Source organism: Coffea arabica, chromosome 6c, assembly GCF_036785885.1.
Source record: "Coffea arabica cultivar ET-39 chromosome 6c, Coffea Arabica ET-39 HiFi, whole genome shotgun sequence".
In the NCBI taxonomy this organism is placed as follows: domain Eukaryota; kingdom Viridiplantae; phylum Streptophyta; class Magnoliopsida; order Gentianales; family Rubiaceae; genus Coffea; species Coffea arabica.
Genome location: NC_092320.1, coordinates 19,615,295 through 19,635,679, shown reverse-complemented (window position 1 = coordinate 19,635,679; position 20,385 = coordinate 19,615,295). Strand labels below are relative to the sequence as shown.

At 35.4% G+C, this 20,385-nt stretch overlaps 2 protein-coding genes across 8 annotated transcripts; both read right to left on the bottom strand.

Moving 5' to 3' along the window:
* Positions 1-2,909: 2,909 nt before the first annotated feature.
* Positions 2,910-4,726, bottom strand: LOC113691961 (uncharacterized). The gene is made up of 2 exons (XM_027210292.2): positions 4,312-4,726; positions 2,910-3,689 (listed from the first exon to the last, which is right to left on the bottom strand). The coding sequence occupies exons 1-2, from the start codon at positions 4,459-4,461 to the stop codon at positions 3,045-3,047; spliced, it is 795 nt and encodes a 264-aa protein (XP_027066093.1). The 5' UTR covers positions 4,462-4,726; the 3' UTR covers positions 2,910-3,044.
* Positions 4,727-6,792: 2,066 nt separating this feature from the next.
* Positions 6,793-18,747, bottom strand: LOC113693609 (protein FAR1-RELATED SEQUENCE 5). 7 transcript variants are annotated; one of them, XM_027212162.2, is made up of 8 exons: positions 18,451-18,747; positions 13,039-13,294; positions 10,276-12,362; positions 10,112-10,183; positions 9,947-10,015; positions 9,721-9,783; positions 9,524-9,610; positions 6,793-8,488 (listed from the first exon to the last, which is right to left on the bottom strand). In XM_027212162.2, the coding sequence occupies exons 2-8, from the start codon at positions 13,061-13,063 to the stop codon at positions 8,471-8,473; spliced, it is 2,421 nt and encodes an 806-aa protein (XP_027067963.1). In that variant the 5' UTR covers positions 13,064-13,294; positions 18,451-18,747; the 3' UTR covers positions 6,793-8,470. The 7 variants fall into 7 exon arrangements, with proteins under 7 accessions (XP_027067963.1, XP_071909340.1, XP_027067957.1 ...); XM_072053239.1 differs by lacking the exon at positions 6,793-8,488 and adding an exon at positions 9,227-9,417 and having other exon boundaries at positions 18,451-18,746; XM_027212156.2 differs by lacking the exon at positions 6,793-8,488 and having other exon boundaries at positions 9,227-9,610.
* Between the last annotated feature and the right edge of the window lie 1,638 nt (positions 18,748-20,385).

Genomic DNA, 20,385 nt, shown 5'->3' with positions numbered 1-20,385 from the left:
CGTTTGGCCATTGAGACGGGGAGTGTATATAGGCCTGTCAACGGTCCGGGTTTAGATCCGGATCAGGATCATATCCGTGAAATTATTATAAGTATGGGTAGGGATTTAATTTCATTATCCGGATCCGGATCCGGATCCGTTTTATCAAACAAAAAATGCGTCGGATATAGAATATAGTATTCCAACCCTTATTAGACCCGGATTCGAATATAAATGGATTAATAATTTAAAATATATATTTATCAATATAATATGATTAGGGTGATATATTTGAGTTAAGTCAATTTGATTTCTTTTCTTATTTGGTTTTTGTCTTGTACTAGTTAGAAATTAGTTTTCAAATATATTTTTTTCTCATTTTTATTAGAAATTGTAAGTTTTGTAAATTTTTTCGGGTAAACCTGACCCAGATCTGAGACCCGTTGAATCCGGATCCGGAACATGGAGTAAAAGACCCGTCGGATAAACGGGTCGGATCCGGGTCCAGAATAATGAATTTCGGCCCGTTGACAGGCCTAAGTGCATATGATGTGACGTGCATTTAAAAATATCTAGTAGCTCCATCTGGATTAACTATTTACGTGTAAAAATATATATGAAAAACTTTTACTATACATGTTTTTTATGATGTTTTTGAATGTGTTTTTAAAATATTTTTTGGAGTATTTTTAAAGTTTTAAAATTTTTAGAGTATTTAAAAAAAATTAAAACTACTATTCAGTACCATCACGTCCTCTCTCTTCCCCTCTCCCCATCCCTGTTCCTCCTCCTCCTTCCTTCTCCCCTTCCCCTTTCCCGCACCTCGCCCTTCTTGATAAGGTGTTAATTGTTAGTAATTTTATTGTTAATTTTTTCCTTTGTCCTTGTCAAATATTGTTTTAATCATTAATATCTACTTATATTTGATATTTGGACTCAATTTCAGGGAGTGGAGCGGAAAGGTGCAAAAAAAAAAAGGGAAACTTTCTTGAAAATTTTTCCACAGGTGGAAGGCTTCAAAAGGCTCCACAAACCTGGCCCACATGGAGAAGAAACGGACTTCCTTTCCCTTGGGCTGATGAAGAGTTGCTGAGTAGGAGTCTTCCTATCAAAGAGGAAACGAAAAAAGTGGAATTCGCAGGGCTCTCTTTTTGTACCCTTTCTCTCAATTCGGCAAAAAACACGTAGGGAGCACTAGTCATTGTTTAGAGATAGTTTTTTGATTATTCTTCCTTGTTCATGCGGGCCGACTGTTATTGATTGGGGTTAGATTTTTCTAATTCTTAATATAATTGGGGAATTAATTTCTACGGTCGTACTTAAGAGTATTTTCTGGTTAGGAAAATCAATGGTCGTACCTTGGTTATCAATAAATTAAGGAAAAATTGGTCGTCAGAGCTCGTTGGCGACTATAACTAACCTATTAATAAAATAAAGTGAACCTCCCTTGCATCAATGATCGGATGAATGGACTGTGTCTGAGTAGTTGTATCCTTGGTTAGAATTTATCTATTCTTGATTTAATTCCTGTTTACCTTCGTACTAGTTAATTATTCGTTTTAGTTGAATTGCTTAATTATTTTTTAGCTTTATTCCGATAAACCCCCCGTTTACCAATTGGAACCGCAAAGAGACAAATACCCCAATCCCTGAGGAGATGACCCTGCCTGCCACTGTCTACTAGTTAATAAATTTTGTCAACTAATTAATTCTGGTATATCGGATTAAGCAAACTCTTCAGGAATAGGGTGAATCAAGTAACTCATTGCACACCTAGAGTCCCTGTTCCAGTACCTAGAATTGATTATTCACTGCTTTTAGTGATAGTTAGGTTTTAATATTATTATTACACAGGTTCGGCACCTATCACTTCCTCTCCCCCTCCTCGATCTGGTCTCGACCAAATGGAGGCCTCTGGTCAGAACCTAGTCGCAATAAGATTTTGGGGGGGGGGGGGGCGGAGGGGGGGAGAGGTGGATGTGATGGGAAAGGGGAGGAGAAAGAGGGAGCGGGAATAGAGAGGGAAGGAGAGGATGGTGGTGGCGGTCAATAGTGGTGATAGTTGGAAGAAGAAGATGATGTAGATTTTTTTTTCTTTTTTTTTTGTATATTTGGAATTATTTTTGGTATATTGTATAGATGTGGTATTTTTGAAATTGTTTTTGTTTATATATTATTTTGAAATATTGTAAATGAAAAGCTTGTTTTTCAAAAAATGGAGAATCCAAACTTGTTGAGCTCAAACTGAGTATTTGAGATAATTCTTTGAAAAAATAATATTGCATTCTGTCTTAATATGATATATATGAGATAACAAAGGTGATTTAAAATATAAATAAATGGTTGATGAAATATTTATGATATAATCAAATAAATTTTTGCAAACTAGGACTGATCAAAAAAGGAAAAACTTGTCGATACACTTTCTATTGGTCCCCAAGATTATGCAAATAACACTTTACAAATTTTATAATATTATTTTGTGCTAATTACATTCTGTTTTAATTTGTATGGAATCACATTTCCTCTTGCACTATGGAAGTAGCACTTCCTTTTGATATTCGTGTCTTATGATATTCTTTTTTTTCTTATCATGTACTGCTAACGGTAATGCCTAAACCCACCTTCTTGTACTAATTAATTTTATTACTAATAAAATATAGATTGGCATCCCACCCGTGAACGAGATTTGCCTTTAAAGGAAAAATGGAATCACATTTAACGTTTAGGTAGCTTAAATCTAGTTTTTGCCACATCATTTAAAAAAAAAATTTTTTTTTTTGGCTGACTGTAGGTAGCATTTCTAGCCTTCCACTCAACTTGGAAACATAATACTATAAGACATTAGAAACGGGAACAAGAAGCCCCAAATCCGATGTTAGCCATCACCTAATAGTAACAATTAGATAACAGTTTCAAGTGACAGGAGATTCAATGCTGAAATACGCAAATTTATTTATCTTTGAGCCATCAACCATGGTCCATGGCCTATATCCAAGAATAATAGACCAACCAGTGGAAAATGATTGCCATAAGGGGCTTGCTGACTTGAACAGGCAGAGATTTCAATGCAAATTCCCAACTTTCCCAATCCTCAGATGAATAGGGGAAGTGACAACTTTTTTAGATATTCCATCTTCATTCCAAGCAGAGGTAAAATCCTTGACCACATTTTCATTCAAGAGTTCCACACCCTTCTGTTTAGCAGTTTGGTAGGAAGACCATGATCTTATGTATGTGAAGAAGCCTTCCAAATCCATCACATTCTCTGCTTTGAATTGGAATGGTCCGGTATGATCAACGCCATCCACAGGCTCAAATGGGAAATCGATGGTTTCATATTTATTATCCACCAATTTACGCTCTGGTTCCCAGTAAGGATCAGAATCAACTTTGTAGAATCTTTGGAAGACAGCATCCAAACTGGGGTTAATTTCTGGCACAGTGTAGCACCATGCAGCAATTACTCCATTGGGTTTTTTCAGTGCCCACTTCACTTGTTGGTAGAAGGTAGGAAAATCAAACCAATGCAAAGCCTGAGCAATGGTGACTAAATCGACAGTGGACTCTGCTGCAATGTTTTCTTCAAGCTCTGCAATGGACAACTTTGGGGAAGTACATTGGTATCGAATATTCGGAACCTTTGGTGCAAATTCCAGCTGCTTTGGGCTTGTGTCTGTGGCAATTACATTCTTGTAGATCTTTGCCAGCTGACAAGAATGAATTGCATGGATAAGATGATAAGACAATCTTGCCAGTTGAATTTAGGCAGGCATTCGATGTTAGTAATACAATTCAGTTTGTCCAATCCCTTTCTGATAAACCATATTCAGCTCCAAGGTATTGCTTGGTAAATATTGTGCAGCTTCAAAAATTTACTACTTAAAAGTAAGTTGGTCACCTTAAACAAACAGCTAACCAAGCCAGTAAACAAGCAAAGAAGTAAATTGGACTATTATTAGCCAATTTGACCTGAATTGTAGGGTTGGACTATTGGAACAAGGACCAAGTCACCAATGCTTATTCAAATGTTATCACCAAATCCGACAGTAACAAAAAACAATTACTGCTAATACTGTTTATTGTAAAATGTGAGACAAGCAAATCATAATTGCATAATCACAAGTCTTTTAAGTTAATTTATCCCCTTGAGATGCCTTCAATCTGTTATACATTCCTTTGAGTCCAAATCGTATTCAAAGAGATTCAAAAAGGAATAAAATAAAAGATGTCTGCGCCAGCTGACCTGCAACGTGCGAACTAGCAAACAGTAAAGCACACCATCCATAGTCAACATTCCAATGGAAGGGAGAGAGAAGTTGAGGGACTTACAGCAGCAGCAGCCTGGCCACTGCCAGTGCCCACATCCCACACAAGGTCATGGGAAGGGGTTTTGGATGCAATGAATTCAAAAAGTTGATCTGGGTATCTTGGCCTGCTGGCGGAGTACTGCTTAGCCTGATTCAAGAACAAATCTGCCATCTCTTTCTATCAAGCTGACTGAATCCTCTGATTCTTGGTACCTGCAGAGTTCTTGATTTTATCTTCGGAGTGTTTTAACTCTCTCTTTTGCCTCGTATTAAATGAGTGGTGAGATCGGACTGCAATTTATATGTCTGCAACCAAATCTTGATTTCATGTTAACCTGGATCCAAAAAGGCATGAAAGAAAAGGCCAAATTGCATTGGACTTCCAGGTGCTTGGGAAACAAGGAAGTTGACCAGACACGTAAGATCAAATTCGCGGAACCTTCATTGATGTGAAGACCTTTATTAATTAGCAACGGAGGGGAGGGTAATGACGCGTGTAATGCATGCTATGACACATAGCGTGTAATGACGCGGGTAATGACGCGTGTAATGGCTGTGTAATGCAATTACACATATCATCATTCCGAGGGTAATGATGCGTGGTGTAATGCATGTCGTGACACAAGTTTATTGTAACCGTGTAATGCTAATGTTAACAACAGACCAATTTTTTTGAAGTTGCAACGGACTAATTTTTTGAAGCTACAACAGACAAAATTTCGATCAGACTTGGTCGAGCATATTTGGGAACGATTCAAAGGCAATAACAGTGAAAACTAGTATTCATTTTGTTATTATTTGTATTTTATTTGATTTAAATTATGTAATATTATGTTATGGAGTTCAATTAATTATATAAAGAATTATTAATTAAGTATGGATTATTATGATATCTTCACATTTGAGGTATCACATATTTGTTTAATAATTGCATAATTATTTTTCAAAAAATAACAATATATTATTTTTGAGAGGTAGAAAAAGATATATTGTTCAAACTTAGAAATTAATAATGTTATTTTTAGAGAATAAAAAATCCAAAAGGTAAAATTTTTTTTGAAAGTTAATAATTTATTTTTTAAAAATAACAAAATTATTTTTAAAAAATTATTTTATTTATTTATGAGATATGAATTATGTATTATTAAAATAAATATTTGATTTAATTGTGAACCCATACTATTACACCTTATAGAGTCTAATCCATTGTGAGTGGAAATATAATAAAAGAAGAGAAAGTGAAATACTGTCATACCATACCATGTGAATTACATTCGATTGTGGATAATCTTAACAGAACATGATACACTTTGATGTCACCCATGAGGTAATTGTAGTGTCCTTAGGCAGTTGGGAATTGGGATCTACTTTTTCCGGGAAGACCTGCTGAGCCAATTGGAAGATGCCACCAACCAGCTACCAGCCGCAGGAGATGCACATTTTATAGGAGATTGTTAGTCTTTTTGTTCTAATTTATGCTAAAGTAATGGGGAAAATAGTTCAATTATTACCTGAAACAAAGTGCCCGTTCCTTGCCACCTCACTCGTCTTTTTGATGAGAAATGTCATTCTTGAAGGTAGAGGTGGCAAATCAACCCACTTAATTAGATTTATCCATACTCGTCTATGAATAGATGGGTATAAATATCTTAAATTTTTGTATATAGATATAAATGGGTTACCCAATAATACCAATTTATTAAATGGGTATTATTGGGTAACCCATCAAACCCAATTAACCCATTTAAAATTCTCTTCCCCCCAAGTCTCTTCTTTTCCCCTACCTTTTTTTTTTTTTTCAAATTTTTCATTTTGTCATGATGTTAACATTATTATTATTATTATTATTATTATTTGTTGGTTTTATCTTATTATTTTATTTTTTCTTAGTTTGTTAACTTGCTCATTTTTTAGCATTACCAATTTATGATAAATTTTAGCCTATTTTCTTATCTTTATAAAATGAAATTTTAAATTTATATATGAAAAAATGTTAGAGGTACAAAATTTTTGGATTAAGTTTTATATTAATTTTTATAGTACTTAATTCAAATTTTTATATTCGTATTATTCAATTATTAAATAATAGGTAATTTTGTGACATAGAGTATAAATGAAAAAAATTGGTAATTAAATTTATTGAACATTATAAGTAAATATTTAAAACTAATGATGGGTACAAAGAGTGGTATAAATTGATAACTTAGTTTGCAAAAATGAATTTAAATGAGTTTGTAAAAAGTTAAAATAAATGAGTTATAAATGGGTAATTGGGTTACCTAATTCATTTTTTGACTTACCCATTTATACCCATCTAATTAAATGGGTATAAATGAGTTGACTCACTTATACCCATTACCCATTTTACCCAACCCAAACCCGCTCAAGTCACCCATTTTGACATCTCTACTTGAAGGTACAGAGATGGAGACAATTCTTTTTTTTTTGGGGAATTGAATGTGCAACTCAGAAGAAAACTAATTACACCAAATCCAAAAGGATATAGCCAGCGAAAAGTCTCCAATTTACCACAAATGTTGTTATACGTTTTCGTTCTAAATATTGGAGACATCAAGACGAAGCCAAAATCTAAGGTGTCAAAAGCAAATGTATCTCATATTCTTTACATGTCAGCAAACTCCCAACAATCTTTACCTCACAAGAACAGTGCCAGCAAAACTTGAAAGATTCTTCCCAAAAACAGCAGGTGGCATTTCTTTGTCCAAGATTTAAGGATTCACAAGCTCTTTGCTCCTCATTTATGGATGAATATAGGGCAACAAATTCATGAAAAAGTTAGTCATCAGCACATGGAAATATTAGACCATACTCAAACTCAAGCATGAACATCAAGGAAAACCTTGTAGAAGAAAAGAGAGAATGCTGCTCCAAGAACCCACTTGGAGATACCTAGTACGAAGGTAAGTGAAACAAGAGTAGCAACAATGAGAGCATTAGAATAGGCATCTGAATTAATATGAAGTTGTTCCCAACAACTGAGCGTGAAAAAACATGCCCAGGACAAAGCTAAAGATCGAAAAGTTACAAACTCAACAATAAACCACGTTAGAATAAACCTTTCCTTCCTAACAGTACAATCAGGTGGGAAAAACAATTATCACCTCATCTTTGCAAAAGATTCGCAAGGTCTATCCTTTCTACATATTTCACAAATTTTCCAGCAGAAGAATGAGGCAATATTTTGATTCTTAAAATAAAATAAAATAAATTTATGGGAAAATTCAGCGAAAATCACAACATGCGAAACTTCTCAAATTGTGGATTTTCAGCACTCGGGGTGTATAGCTCTGTATTGCCTTTAATCCATAACAAGAGTTTCAAGAATTAAGTTCAAATTTTGTACATTCAAGTCAAATAAACTTTCTAACTATAGTTTAGCTATTCAACAATGAGCTTCAAACAATTCTGTCAAAAATGTAGAAAGTTACAAGAGTACTGAACTGACCACAAAGACAATGCACACAAACAAGTTTCTCATGTTGAGCAATAATGCTAACTCCCCTTTTGAGGAGCTCTTCCAAATGTCAGCATTAATGAACAAAAGGGCAAGAAGCTAGCTTGGGCAAAAAAGAATGGGACTTATCAGTAATCACATTGTCCATCACAAATGGCATGAAAATTGTTGGATCCAACTCTATCGTCACACCAAGCTTATCTAAGAGAATCCCACAAGCAACTCTACTTCACCTCTCCAAGATAAAACAGTAGCAGAAGACCAAGAAAGAACAAAAAAGGTCAGAAACCTTATGATCACGTAAATATTATTACATTCAATTCTCCAGGAAATCCTGTGTGTAGAATAAGTTCATACATTTTCACCAAATCTATACAAAATTAAGTTCAATGAAGCAACTTCACCATACAAAAGAATAGTTTTAACAATAACAACATTCTGAACAAAATTCATAAACTGAAAAAATACAATTAAACATTAGCATTCCCTTTGAAAATCAAGTGGTCAATAAACAGTTATAAACTCAAAAACTTAAACTTACTAGTGATTGATGTTCAGAAAAGACAAGGAGTTGCTGCCTTCTTCAACGTTGCTGATGATGAAATGAGACATGTTCTAGGGCTTTACCACCAAAAGTTAAGGGGGTATCAAGAACAGCTCTATTTGAGAAATCATTTTTAGCGGATTTGGCTGTGAAATTCTCATATCATCTTGTGAGACTTAACTTCAAAATCAGAAATCAATTATTACTCCAAAAGCCCAGGTAAAAGAAATTGATAACACGTGGAATCATGCAGCCAATAGGAATCCCTAAGAACTATTTATACGTAAAAAGACCCCTCTTAAGATACAGGAAACGAGCAGAAAATATCAAAAGGAGTGCTGCATGTTACATCAAGTTATCGGCATGGCATACATTTATATCTTATATGAAACTGTACAGAGTCTACTACGTGTATTTTATTGCCAGAGTGGTTAGGCTTAATCACTTTAACCCAAGGGTTAAAATGCAGCAGCATGTGAGACAGCAAATGAAGCGTAAATGACTGACAGGAAGCAATCATAGTCAGTGGAATTGCAACAAAATAGACTTTTTTTACAGTCCAAATGACAGCTGTACTCATTTGCTGAGATATTCTTTACCAATTTATTCACTGTGAAATAGCACGAGAACAAAGAAAGGAAAATCTGTATTTGGGTAATTGCACAAAAGTAACACTACTAGTAGGGTAATCATATGGTAAGGAAGGAAGATCAATCAAATCTAGTAATCAGCTTAGGTGTGTAACAAGTTACTTCCGATCATATGCTCAATTGACATTTTTCATTTATACCCTTGTACTTTCTTGTTACAACTACAACACCTAATCGCCTCAACAAATATTTTGTCCTGAGGTAGACATTATCATATATCAATACAGTTCTAAACCTTGTAAAACAAACACCAGCCAACAAAGTCAAAAGCTTCAAAAAGATATTATATTCCATAAAGAAGAGCTTAGTACTCCATTACAATTTGCATTAGCCACAAAAATACATCATATAACCTAGGAACTTTACATAAAATAGATTATCTTGCAAACCCCTCACAAGCAGGTATGTTGATGACAACTGATAGTTGATTTCTCAGCTCTGATTAGCAGCCCAATGTGGCTGTGCACCAGCAAAAGCACCCCAATATAAAAGGAATTAAAAATTAATCACACAAGTACAAACTCTGCAGATACGTATGGTGATAATAGAATATGGATTGCTTTACCATCAGAAACTGAGTTCCAGTGGGAGACATTGCAGTACCAAGCCCATTGAAGTTCATTAAGAAGTTCCTATTTTCCAATACAGCACCCTTATGTGGCACAAAACAGACCCGTTAACAATGTCACAGATATCATCACAAAATTTGGTGCCATATAGTGTCTCCAAAAATACAAATCCTTATTATATAAACAAACATACATTGTTCGCACGTTGGACCACTTCCACAGAAGATTGACCAATTAGGGAATTGCTATTGCTATCCTGAATCATTCAAAAAGTATTAGTATGGGCAAAAGTGCCTCCAGTTTTTCAGCACCAACCTACCATTCTCAGACATTTAGAAGCAATTTTTTGCATTATAGAGCAGGCGTAATTTGAGAGAGTGGTAAACTGCCAATTTAATTGCTCAATGATCAGTGTTTACCTGGGACGGATACGAAGTAGCTTGATGTAAATGCAAAAGGTCACCAGTAGATTGGGAGCAAGACCTAGCCTGAGCATCACATAACAGAACCAACAGTTCTTATTTAGCTAACAACCATGAAGGAAATGTTGTTCATTTAATAAAAGTATTTTCTATATCACTTACTGAAACAGAGTTATTAGCTGATTGAGGAGAAGACACATGGTCAACTGAAACTTCTTGGCTTTGATCAGCAATCTATCAAAAAAGGAAGTGTGATCAATCTCAAATGCTGCACATGAAGTCTACCACTAAACAAACTTGAAAAGATAATAGGTACTAGTTACAACTACCTGAACTTGGTTGTTATTTGACTCATACATACTCTTTTCACCGAACATGTCAGTCCAGCTTCCTGTCCGTTTATTGGACTTGCAGCCCTGTCCACTTTTTGAGCCTGATGGGTTTACACCCATGGAAATTACCAAAACATCTTCTTGGTCTGTTGCATTATAAGATGACTGGTGATTTGTGCTAGCTTGTTCAATTGACATCTGCTTATTACATATTTCTTCAACTTTTCTTGTCAACTTATCCACACATTGCACAAGGTAGTCTGTAGCTTCTTGACATTCTGCAGCCCTAATAGCAACCCTAACTAAAGTTGAACACAGCATTCTATACCGCCCTACAACTTTCAAATGGACATCCTCCTCCATATCATTCTCCTGGTTAGGTCCTTTCAAAATTCCTTTTTTTGCATCTCTTGTCCATCTCTTTTCTATTAAATCATTAGGCACTAACTTTATGTTAAGTAAATCTAGTACTTTGATTGCATGGGAGCACAAAATTCCTTCACATTCATACTTCTGACAACTACACAAGACTGATTGAGTAGATTTCTCACAAATGACTCTCTGATCATCTCCTCCATCATAGCGTGCCAACATATACTCATGCACATTATCATTTACTGTATGACCCTTCACTACCAAGGCAAGAGATACGTCAAACTCATCTTGGAACTCCTCAAATATAGTAGGAGTATATATCTCTGCAACCTGATTAAGCATGGGTGAGTACTTTATCTTCAAACTTGGTACCTTTTGCCTTGCCCCATATTCAGCAGTCAATTCTTTGTATCTTCTTTTCTCAACAGCCCTATGAAACTCGGTAAAGAATTCCACCAAATCTTGATCGGTCTTTAAATGATGCTTGAGGTCTGCATTGAAGCTTTTGCTGAGTTGCTTGCTTCGCATGCCTAATGTGAGCTTTGTCTTCATGTATGTCTTTGCCCATTTTTCTCTCAGCTCATAAATACTCTTAAGCCATGTATTAGAATCCAGGTTATGTTTCTGAAGCATCTCTCTCCAAGTTTCCTCAAATGCTACTTCATCTTCAATTTCAAGCATACACTTGCTAAACAATTGTACCAGACCCGTTTCAGTCCTCATCATGTGGCCAAGGTGTTTCAGGAAATTTTGACGAATATGATGCGTGCACAACCCATGGAAGGTGTTTGGCATCACTGAAGCTGAAGCTTTTGCCATGGCTGGTTCTTGATCCGTGAAGAATGTTCTCGGTGGCTTACCAGACATGGCTTCTAGAAAGGTTTGGAACAACCATTTGTAGGAGTCAACACTGTCATCATATAATAGTGCAGCACCAAATATTACCATCTGGCGGTGATGATTAAATCCCAGAAAAATGCCCAAGGGACGATATTCCTCGTTTTTTCTAAATGTCGTATCAAAAGTAACCACCTCTCCAAAATATTTGTAGTCTATAGTCATCCTTGCATCAGCCCAAAAGACATTAGTTAATTGTTCCTCACTATCCAATTGTACAGCAAAGTAAAATGATGGGTTTTCCAGAAGTTGCTGTTGAAAATATCTGAAAATGGTTCCAGCTTCCCCAAACCTTAAGCCTCTAGAGCGCTTGTTTGGAAGATACCCCAACTTATCTACAAGGTTATTGGACTGCTTCAATGATAACCCATATGCATCAACCAATTCAGAATTATCCTGTGTAATTGTTGTCCTTCTCTGTGAGGGGATCAAGTGTACGCATTGTGGAATATGCAATGGATGATTGTGCTCTGCCACAAATTGTGTCACCTTATACTTTTTTGTGTCCCTGTCAAGTAGTATAATGACACAAGCAAGACATCCTGTCTTAGTTTCTGCACGAGGTCTCTTTGTTTCCCTATCCCTTTTATCCTGACGCCGGAATCCTTCTTTATTACATGCAAACTTCCTTGAAGTTACTATTCCCAATTTATCTTTGTTACAATATTCTTTTCGAACACCAAATCCAATGGTTGCTGCATACATGTTGTAGAATTTGTAAGCTTTGTCGTCTGAATCAAACAATTGTCCATAATAGGGTATGAAACCCTTTTGCGTCATATCAAGCTGGTCTTCTTTGTCTCCCATTTCTGCATTCACACAAAGAAAAACACTGAAAAGAAATAAATAGAACAACAAATTCATGGTACTGAACATGCTTATAACTGATTGTATTCCAAAAAAAAAAACTAATCTACTAAAGAACATACATTTCAACTAGGGGTTTCAACAAACCTAATCTAGTCAAACAATACAATTTTCAAGCTTGGTATGATTTTTTTTCTTTGAAAAGATCTTGCTTTGATCTTAACTTGAGCTGAGCTAAAACAACCCAGTATTACTAAGCCATGCTCAAACTGATGTTGAATAGCTTGGTTTATACACATGTAAATTTCAAGTTTCATGCTTATGCAGCCGGGCTCAACTAATTTTGAAAACATAATTAAATAGAAAATTATGGTTGCATTAGTTGACGAACCAATGACAACTGAACACCACCTCTTGAGCAATACTGCACAAGTATCGAGTAGATTAGTTCGTCTATCACCTACTATACATGTAAACAATATGGAATGGAAAATCCAAAAAAAGAAAAATAAAAAAAACAGCTCATATGACAACCTAGTCATTAAACATGGTTTCAACAAGATAATGCCTGAGTTACATAATGAATTTCTCTAATTTAATCATCTTGTCAACTATGCTAGCACACACTTGCCCAATACATTATCAACCATATCGTATAAGCATGAACATCTCCCCTACCATGTATGAATGGTCGGCCGCCCATGTGGCACAAGGGGATTGGCTTCTTAGTGACGTGGCAAAAGGAGATTGGTGGCAAGTTTGGTCATCCTCACACGTGTCCGGCATGTGACATGTTTTTTTCCCATTTGGGACAGCGTTGGGCTCAAGGTCTTCACTGGAAACCAGGAACTGCCCTAGATCTACCCGCAACAGATCTTCTGTCCTACATCCTGTACCACTCACTGTCCCATTTTTTGTTATATTGCTATTTCTCCTACATAAACTTCATGTTTTAGTTCTTTTTTGTTTCCTTAAGATCCAATAACTATCAATTGACTAAAAAATAAATACAACAGCTTCAAAAAAGTAATATGTAATAGAAAATTAAAAATACAGCAGAAAATTCATAAAAAATCTCATTTTTATGCTTTTTGATTTTGTTAAATTTTTTGTATTATTTAGTTAATAGTTATTGGATCTTAAAGAAACAAAAAAGAACTAAAACATGATATTTATGTAAGAGAAATAGCAATATAATAAAAAGTGGGACAGAGAGTGGCACAGGGTGTGGGACAGAAGATCCGTTGTGAGATCTACCCACTCCAGACGTTCTCCTCTCCTCTTCTTTTCCCTTTTTCCTTTACTCGATCAATCAATATTCTTCCTCTGCTCTTCTTCCCTTTTCTTGTGTTCAGCATAAGTCAATATTCTTCTCTCCATCTCTCTCTTATTTATTTTTTGTTTGTCTCTCAAGTCCACTGCTTCCTCCATTTTAATATTGTGTATCCTTTTTTCCCCCTTGATTAAATTTTCTTTTATTCTCTAACAAGCTCCATACTTTTGCTACAGGTTGAGAGATCAAGACTACCATCAAGGATGAAGAATTGTAGAGATTCTTGTCTCAAGGTGAAGACTTGTTAGGCTTCTGTGTTTCTTTTTTCAATTTTTTAGGTCCAAAAATGAGTTAACCTCAGGTTTTTTTTCCTCGGAGTGTTTTTTAAAGTCTTTCTAACAAATCTGATTTGGTCAAAATTTTCTGATTCAAGGTATATGTCAGATAAAGTAAGAAAGAAAAAAAGATGGAACATTTTCTTCATTGAGCCTTGTGGGTATGTGCACTGGCTTATGTTTCAAATTTTCTGTGTTCTGCAGCTGTTTTTGCTTTGAGAGATTTGTTATCAACAGCTGTTTGTTTAATCTCTTTACCACTATTATTAGGTCTTCAAGAAATGGAGGATAAATGACTGAAGATATGTTATTTTTCTCAGGTATTTTGTTATTCTTTTTTATTATGTAATTTTGCCTATTATATGGTTACCTTGTCTATTTCTTTCTTCTTTTTTTTTTTTTTGTTTTCCTGACAGTATACGGTTATCAAAGAGAAACTTGTGCTGCATGTTGAATTGTTCCCTAAAATTTCAGTGAAGTCATGAATAAGAGGAGGTTCTAAGGTCTCTATCCAGTGATGATCCTTGAGGTCCATTATTTTATGTTTCCACTCTTTTGCATTGAAAATTATGATAATTTCATTAGAAATGGTCTTATCTTTTTTTTCCCTGTGCTCTCAAAGTTTAATTCTCCAGTTGATATTTTTAGCAACTCTATCTAGGTGGGAAACTTAGAATAAAAGGATGTGGATTGACTGTTTCTACTAACCACCCGTTTGGTTGGGAGGTTTTGTACCCCTCAATGGGAATAAGAGGGTAATCACTCCCACTGATGGTGCTTGGTAGACTACTATGACTTTTTTGATTACCCACTTTTAGGTCTTCAAATACCAATTTGGGCACTTTCACTTCTCATTCCTCCACCTTTTAGAACAAAATAAAAATAATCAAAATTAAAGTTGAAGAAAAAGTAAAAAGAAGGAGAATGCATCTCCTCTTCCCCTTCTACTCCATCCCTGTAACCTCTCTTCCTTTCCTCTCTCCCACCACCCTCCATATTGCCGCCTCTTGCCTTCCCTTTCTACTCCATCTCTGCAACCTTTGTTCCCTCCCTTTCCCTCACACCATTGATTAAGGATTACTGTCTTGTATATTATATCTTCAGTTTACATCCCAATGCAGTAGCACTGAAAGCGTTTGGCAGCGACACGCAGTTTGGCAGTTGTCAAAAGATGGAGAAGAATTACAAAAGAAAAAAAATGGAATTGTGCTAGCAGTGGGTCTTTACAAAATGGAAGCAGGAAACAAAACTAAAGTGGCCAAGGGAGGTGGTTTGGCAGTGTCTCAAAATCAAAGAGCAAGCAACATAAGAACAAATAATAAAGAAAAGAGGTTGCGGTGGGAGGTGGCTGCGAATTGGGAAGAAGATGAACAGCAAGGAAGAAAAGGAAAGGAAATTGAAGAAATTTAACGGATTTTTTTTTTATTTTTAAAATATATCATTCCCATTACACAATGGCACTTCCAAACACCAGATTTCATTACAAAGAATTTTCAGAAACTCGTTGCCACTGAGGGGGTCTTTCATAGTGATTCTCATTGCCATTCCTCAGCAGCAACCAAACAGCTGGTAAATTCTTTTAGTTAGTTACTCATAACTTTATAATTTTCTGTCTTGTTGCAGCAAGCTATTTCATAATGTCTGGACGACTTTTTATAGCTTAAGTGAGAGAAATTCCATCCTGGGGCCTTTTTGCTTTGTTCTGGATCAATAACATTTGATTTAATCCTCGAATGTCATGTTTGCTTTGGATAGATGTTTAGCATGCCATCTACTACATCATGTTTGATTTATGCCTACAAAGTGATATATACTTTGCTAAGATGTTTAGCATGCTATTAGTTAATTTGTTCGATGTTTGGCTTAAAAATATTTGTTGCTAGTTGAAGTAGTAGAGTTTTAAAGTATATGAGGTGTCTGATTGTTTGCCTCAATTGATCATGATCAGCAAACCAATGTCAAATGTAAAAAGTCAAGGTTGGTGGACTCGATAAGTCTGTTAACGAAGTTACCTGGTATTCTTGCTAATGTTGATATTGGACAACTCTCTTCTAGATGCTAATTTCTTTTGCAATTTTCCTTTGACCACCTAATTTTGATGCTGATTTTTTCCTCATCTCCCAATTATCAGCTTCTCCCATTTCCTCATTGTCTTCTTTTTCATCTCCCTCTTCTCTTCCTCCCTCAGGTAGTAATGGCTGATATCTTCTGTTTATCTGCCATTTTTTTCCTGATATTGCCTTGGCTAAAAAGCATCAAATCCTTTCCCTCTCCTTCATGCAAGGAAGATGAAGGTTGGTATCTCATCCTCACTATCTGATGTGAAACTCACTATCAGTATTCTAGAAGTCATTTTCCTTGGCTAGATCTTCATCTCCACCATATAACTTGAATTCCTAGAAAGAAGTCGAGTTTTTCTCTTTTAGAGATTTTTTTCCTTTTTAAATTGTGAACTCTTTAAAGCTGATCTAATGGGACTTTTTTTGTTCTTTTGGATTGTTCTATGCACGTGTATGTGCAACTATTGACTCACAAAAGGCAATCTGTAGGATAACCAACTCAAAATCTCCGTTTATTGAGATCAAATTCCTTGATGTTCTAGCTTTAGTTCTTTGGCCCAGGAAAATGATAGGAAAAACAAGTGGAAGTTAAAGCCTCTAGCTCTTAGAATTCTCTAGGTATTACTTCTATCTACCACATTTTTTTTCCAGTACAGTCATGTGATCTGTAATTTTGTGATTTTGCAAGTGCAAAGAGAATTGAGAAACCAGAAAAACCAGAAATAGATTTCAGATCACGAAATCCATCTATCTGTCATCTGATCTTTTTCCTAACACACTACTGTTCTCTCAACATTTCAGGATTAAAGAGAAATAGCTTCTCGGTCCACAAAGCAGAGGAAATGCTAAGAATATTCTCTGCTGTCTTTCAGGTTATCATTTTTCTTTTGTTAGGGCTAATTTCTTATTTAAAGTTTTGTATTCGTATCATTAAATTTAGTGATTACTTTCTTAGTTGAAAAAGGTCAGGAAAAAGGCTCATCTTCAAAAAGAATATTAAGAAATTTTATAACTGAAGTTGGCTTCATCTGTTTTGAAGTTATTTTTGTTTGTTCTCTGAATATTAGATCTTATTTTTGCCGCTCTGTCATGGTTTTTGCTACTAAGGCTCATATTTTGATTATGAATTATGTCTAAACAAGTTGAATATGATGTCAATGAGCTTCCTAAGAAAGAGAAGAGAAAGTTTTGTTTTAGGTAAATTAATGTCCTATCATTCACTTGTGGTATATTGATTCGTATCAGAGATTTCTTTTATCTACTTAGTTGAATTCTTACCGAGTACTATATAATTGTGACCCCTATCAATTATTTTTGGCATTTTTCAGCATGGTGGAATGGTCAAAGTTTGGCTTAAAACAGGATATGGTCTATCTATGTGATTTACACGCTAGAATACCATGTGATTTTTCTGCCTGTTAAGAGTATGATTTAACTATGATGGTTGCTCATGTGTCCTTTTTATGCCTTAATTAAAATTTAGCAGCCTTTTCCTGAGTCATGTAGAACGCGGATACTGGAACTTCAAAAGTAATGGAGTTTTGATCTTGATTGTATTTTATTTGCTTCTTTAAGGACTTGCATAAATTATTGCGACTTTGTAATTAATAAGGTACTTGTTTTTGAATGCAGAATATGAGAAGCCGAGAATAGTTAATTTTGACAAAATGATATAGAATTAATCTTTTTTCATCATTTTTATAGTTATTGGTTAGTTTCTGAATTTGGGACAAAAGAGAGGACTGAAGTTGGCATGACCTCTTAGGTGAAGCATGATACACCTCTTCACTCAAGCTCCATTGCCCATGTATAGTATAAGTGGCAAGAACATTGATGAAGTCCTTTTATTGTATCTTGCAGTATTATGATTGGAGTGCTATTCTAGCATTTGGATTAAGATTTAAGTAATTTTAATAGCTCCATTTAATGTGGAATTGTATGAAGCTAATTTCCATTTTTTTGGTTAATGGATATTTTTTTAATAATAGCATCTTTGCATTTCATTTATGAGACTAGTTTTTAAATACTGATGAGGATACTGAGAACACTACAGCACAATGTGACTATTGGCCAGTTGGATAGATACTAATTATGTAGTTGTGGTTTCTTACCTTTCTGAAAGGCATATTGTATTACAATTTTCACCTCTTTTGTTCTTTATGACACAGTTTTTGATCAATTATATACATTCCAATCATGCAATCCTAAATCTGTAGTTTATCATTTAACATCCATCAAGATTACAAAAATAATTAGAAATTAACTGGGCATAATTGGGCACCCTAATCCATCTCCTAGTTTTACACTAAAATGTGAAACCAGAAAAAACACATCCCACTAAAAGTTTCACAAAAACGCGAGAGATAAGAACAGCAAAACGGCCAATCAGGATCAAATTCTTTCAAAAGATAAAAGGGTTTACCAGGAATCTATCTGCTGATTAACCCGCCGCTGACCCTGTTATGATTCGCCGAGACTCGAAAACGGCGGCGTTAACATGGAATCTGATCACTCAATTTGCAGCGGTTGTACGGGATTTGAATGGTCTGAAAATTCCTTTCTGGGTTTTGATTTCGGGAGGGAAAACTGAAATGGAGAGTTCAGTAGTCGGTGGGGAAGTTACAGATTCAACACCATTCTTTTGTTAAATTTTGCCGCTGCAAATTCAGGTGATCAGTTCGAGGTCTTGCCTGGTTCGTTGATGAAAAGCTGCAGTGCTAAAACGACAGCGTTTGGTTAGGGAAAGCAGGGCCCAAGTTAAACGACGTTGTCTTGATTTGATTTTGGCGAAGTTACTTTTCTAGCCATTGAATTTTCTTAAATGTCACATTTTGGTCGCTGACTTTGAGTTGTTAAATTTGTTGTAGAGTTAAAAAGCTGATTTTTGTTTACGTTTTATGAACGCGGTAACAGTTGCATCGTCTCACATTTGATAAAGTTAAAATAGATGTATTTTGTTCTTAGTAAATTAACTATCTAATGCAAAACTTGAGGGTAGTTATGAAATTAAATTATTTTCTCTCTCTCGTAACACCAATTTTATATTATTTTTGTATTTAAATTGGGCTGATTTGTTACTAGCTAATTAGTTTTTGGGGAGGTTTCCCATATTGTGAAAATTTCAGGGGAAGGCAGTGAGACTATAAAAAACCCTAGGGGAGGTTTCCAAAATTATCCCTTTATTCTGTAAATGGGACCGTCCTTACTGTCCCATGAAAGATTGGTCCAGAAATGTACGGACGCCAGCTCTCTGAGTCTTTTCCCATAAAGATATGTAGCTGAAAATCAGTAAGCATTGGATTTTGATTCTTTTAGATCATATCTTTCTTGTGCATTTCAATCATTGCAATTTAATAATTGTTTTGTAGATTGGATTTACATGTTTAGTTTTGGAGAGGCCCCTGATCTGGACACGAGGCCTGACATGTTTAGTAAGTCACCGGTTGAATTGATGGAATTTTATAAAGTAATAAAATAGCGTAATGGTCCCGTGTGAATGGTCCAGCGGCAGTGCCTCTCACCAGTGAATCTTGAGGTCACAAGTTCGAGTCTCCGCTCCGCTGGATTCCTCCGCGCATTTAACGTGTTCGGACCGGGTTGAGGCGTCGGACCCGGACCGCAGGGGATTAGTCGGGTCTCGTAAGGATTGATCCGGACACCCCTGTGTCGACAAAAAATAATAATAATAATAAAATAAAATAGCGTAACGAAGTTATTGAAAATTAAAAGTATGAAAAAGTAAAAAAGATAAAAGCTAATATGTAGATAACCCCAACTTGTTTTAGCTTGAATAGTTTTAACTTTTAAATCACATTGTACCCGTCCCAATAATGTCATCTTTTTGCATTTATATTTTAATAGGTTCAAACCATAGTGTAGTAGAAGTAGGCTGCAAACGAATCGAGCCGAGTCGAGCTTTAAGCTAATCGAGCCGAGCCTTGGCTAAATTTTATCAAGCTCGAGCTCGAGCTCGAGCTCGACGAGCTGGCAATTTTCGAGCTCGAGCTCGACTCGAATCAAGTCGAGCCGAGCTCGAAAAAAATAAAAAAAATTATTTTATTTTTAAAAAAAATAAATAAAATAATTTTTTTTTCTGAATAAATAATAAAATATTAAGGATATATCCGTAATTTCACTATGAAAATAAAAAATAAAAAAATATATATATAATATAAGTAATTTTATTATTAAATAAAAATAAAAAATATATATATATATACTCAAACTCGCGAGCCGGCTCGCGAGCTAACGAGTTTAATATTCTGAACTCGAGTTCGAGCTCGAGTTTGACTCGAGCTCGATTAATGTCGAGCTCGACTCGAGCTTGACTCGAGCGGCTCGCGAGCGGCTCGATTCG

Excerpts from the sequence above, each read along its gene's own strand:
- LOC113691961 (XM_027210292.2), bottom strand. The coding sequence starts at position 4,461 with ATGGCAGATTTGTTCTTGAATCAGGCTAAGCAGTACTCCGCCAGCAGG. Across the intron at positions 3,690-4,311 it reads GTGGCCAGGCTGCTGCTGCT|CTGGCAAAGATCTACAAGAA; the intron begins GTAAGTCCCTCA and ends CATTCTTGTCAG.
- LOC113693609 (XM_027212156.2), bottom strand. The coding sequence starts at position 13,063 with ATGGGCGGCCGACCATTCATACATG. Across the intron at positions 10,184-10,275 it reads ATAACAACCAAGTTCAGGTA|ATTGCTGATCAAAGCCAAGA; the intron begins GTTGTAACTAGT and ends CTTTTTTGATAG. Across the intron at positions 10,016-10,111 it reads CAGCTAATAACTCTGTTTCA|GCTAGGTCTTGCTCCCAATC; the intron begins GTAAGTGATATA and ends TGTGATGCTCAG.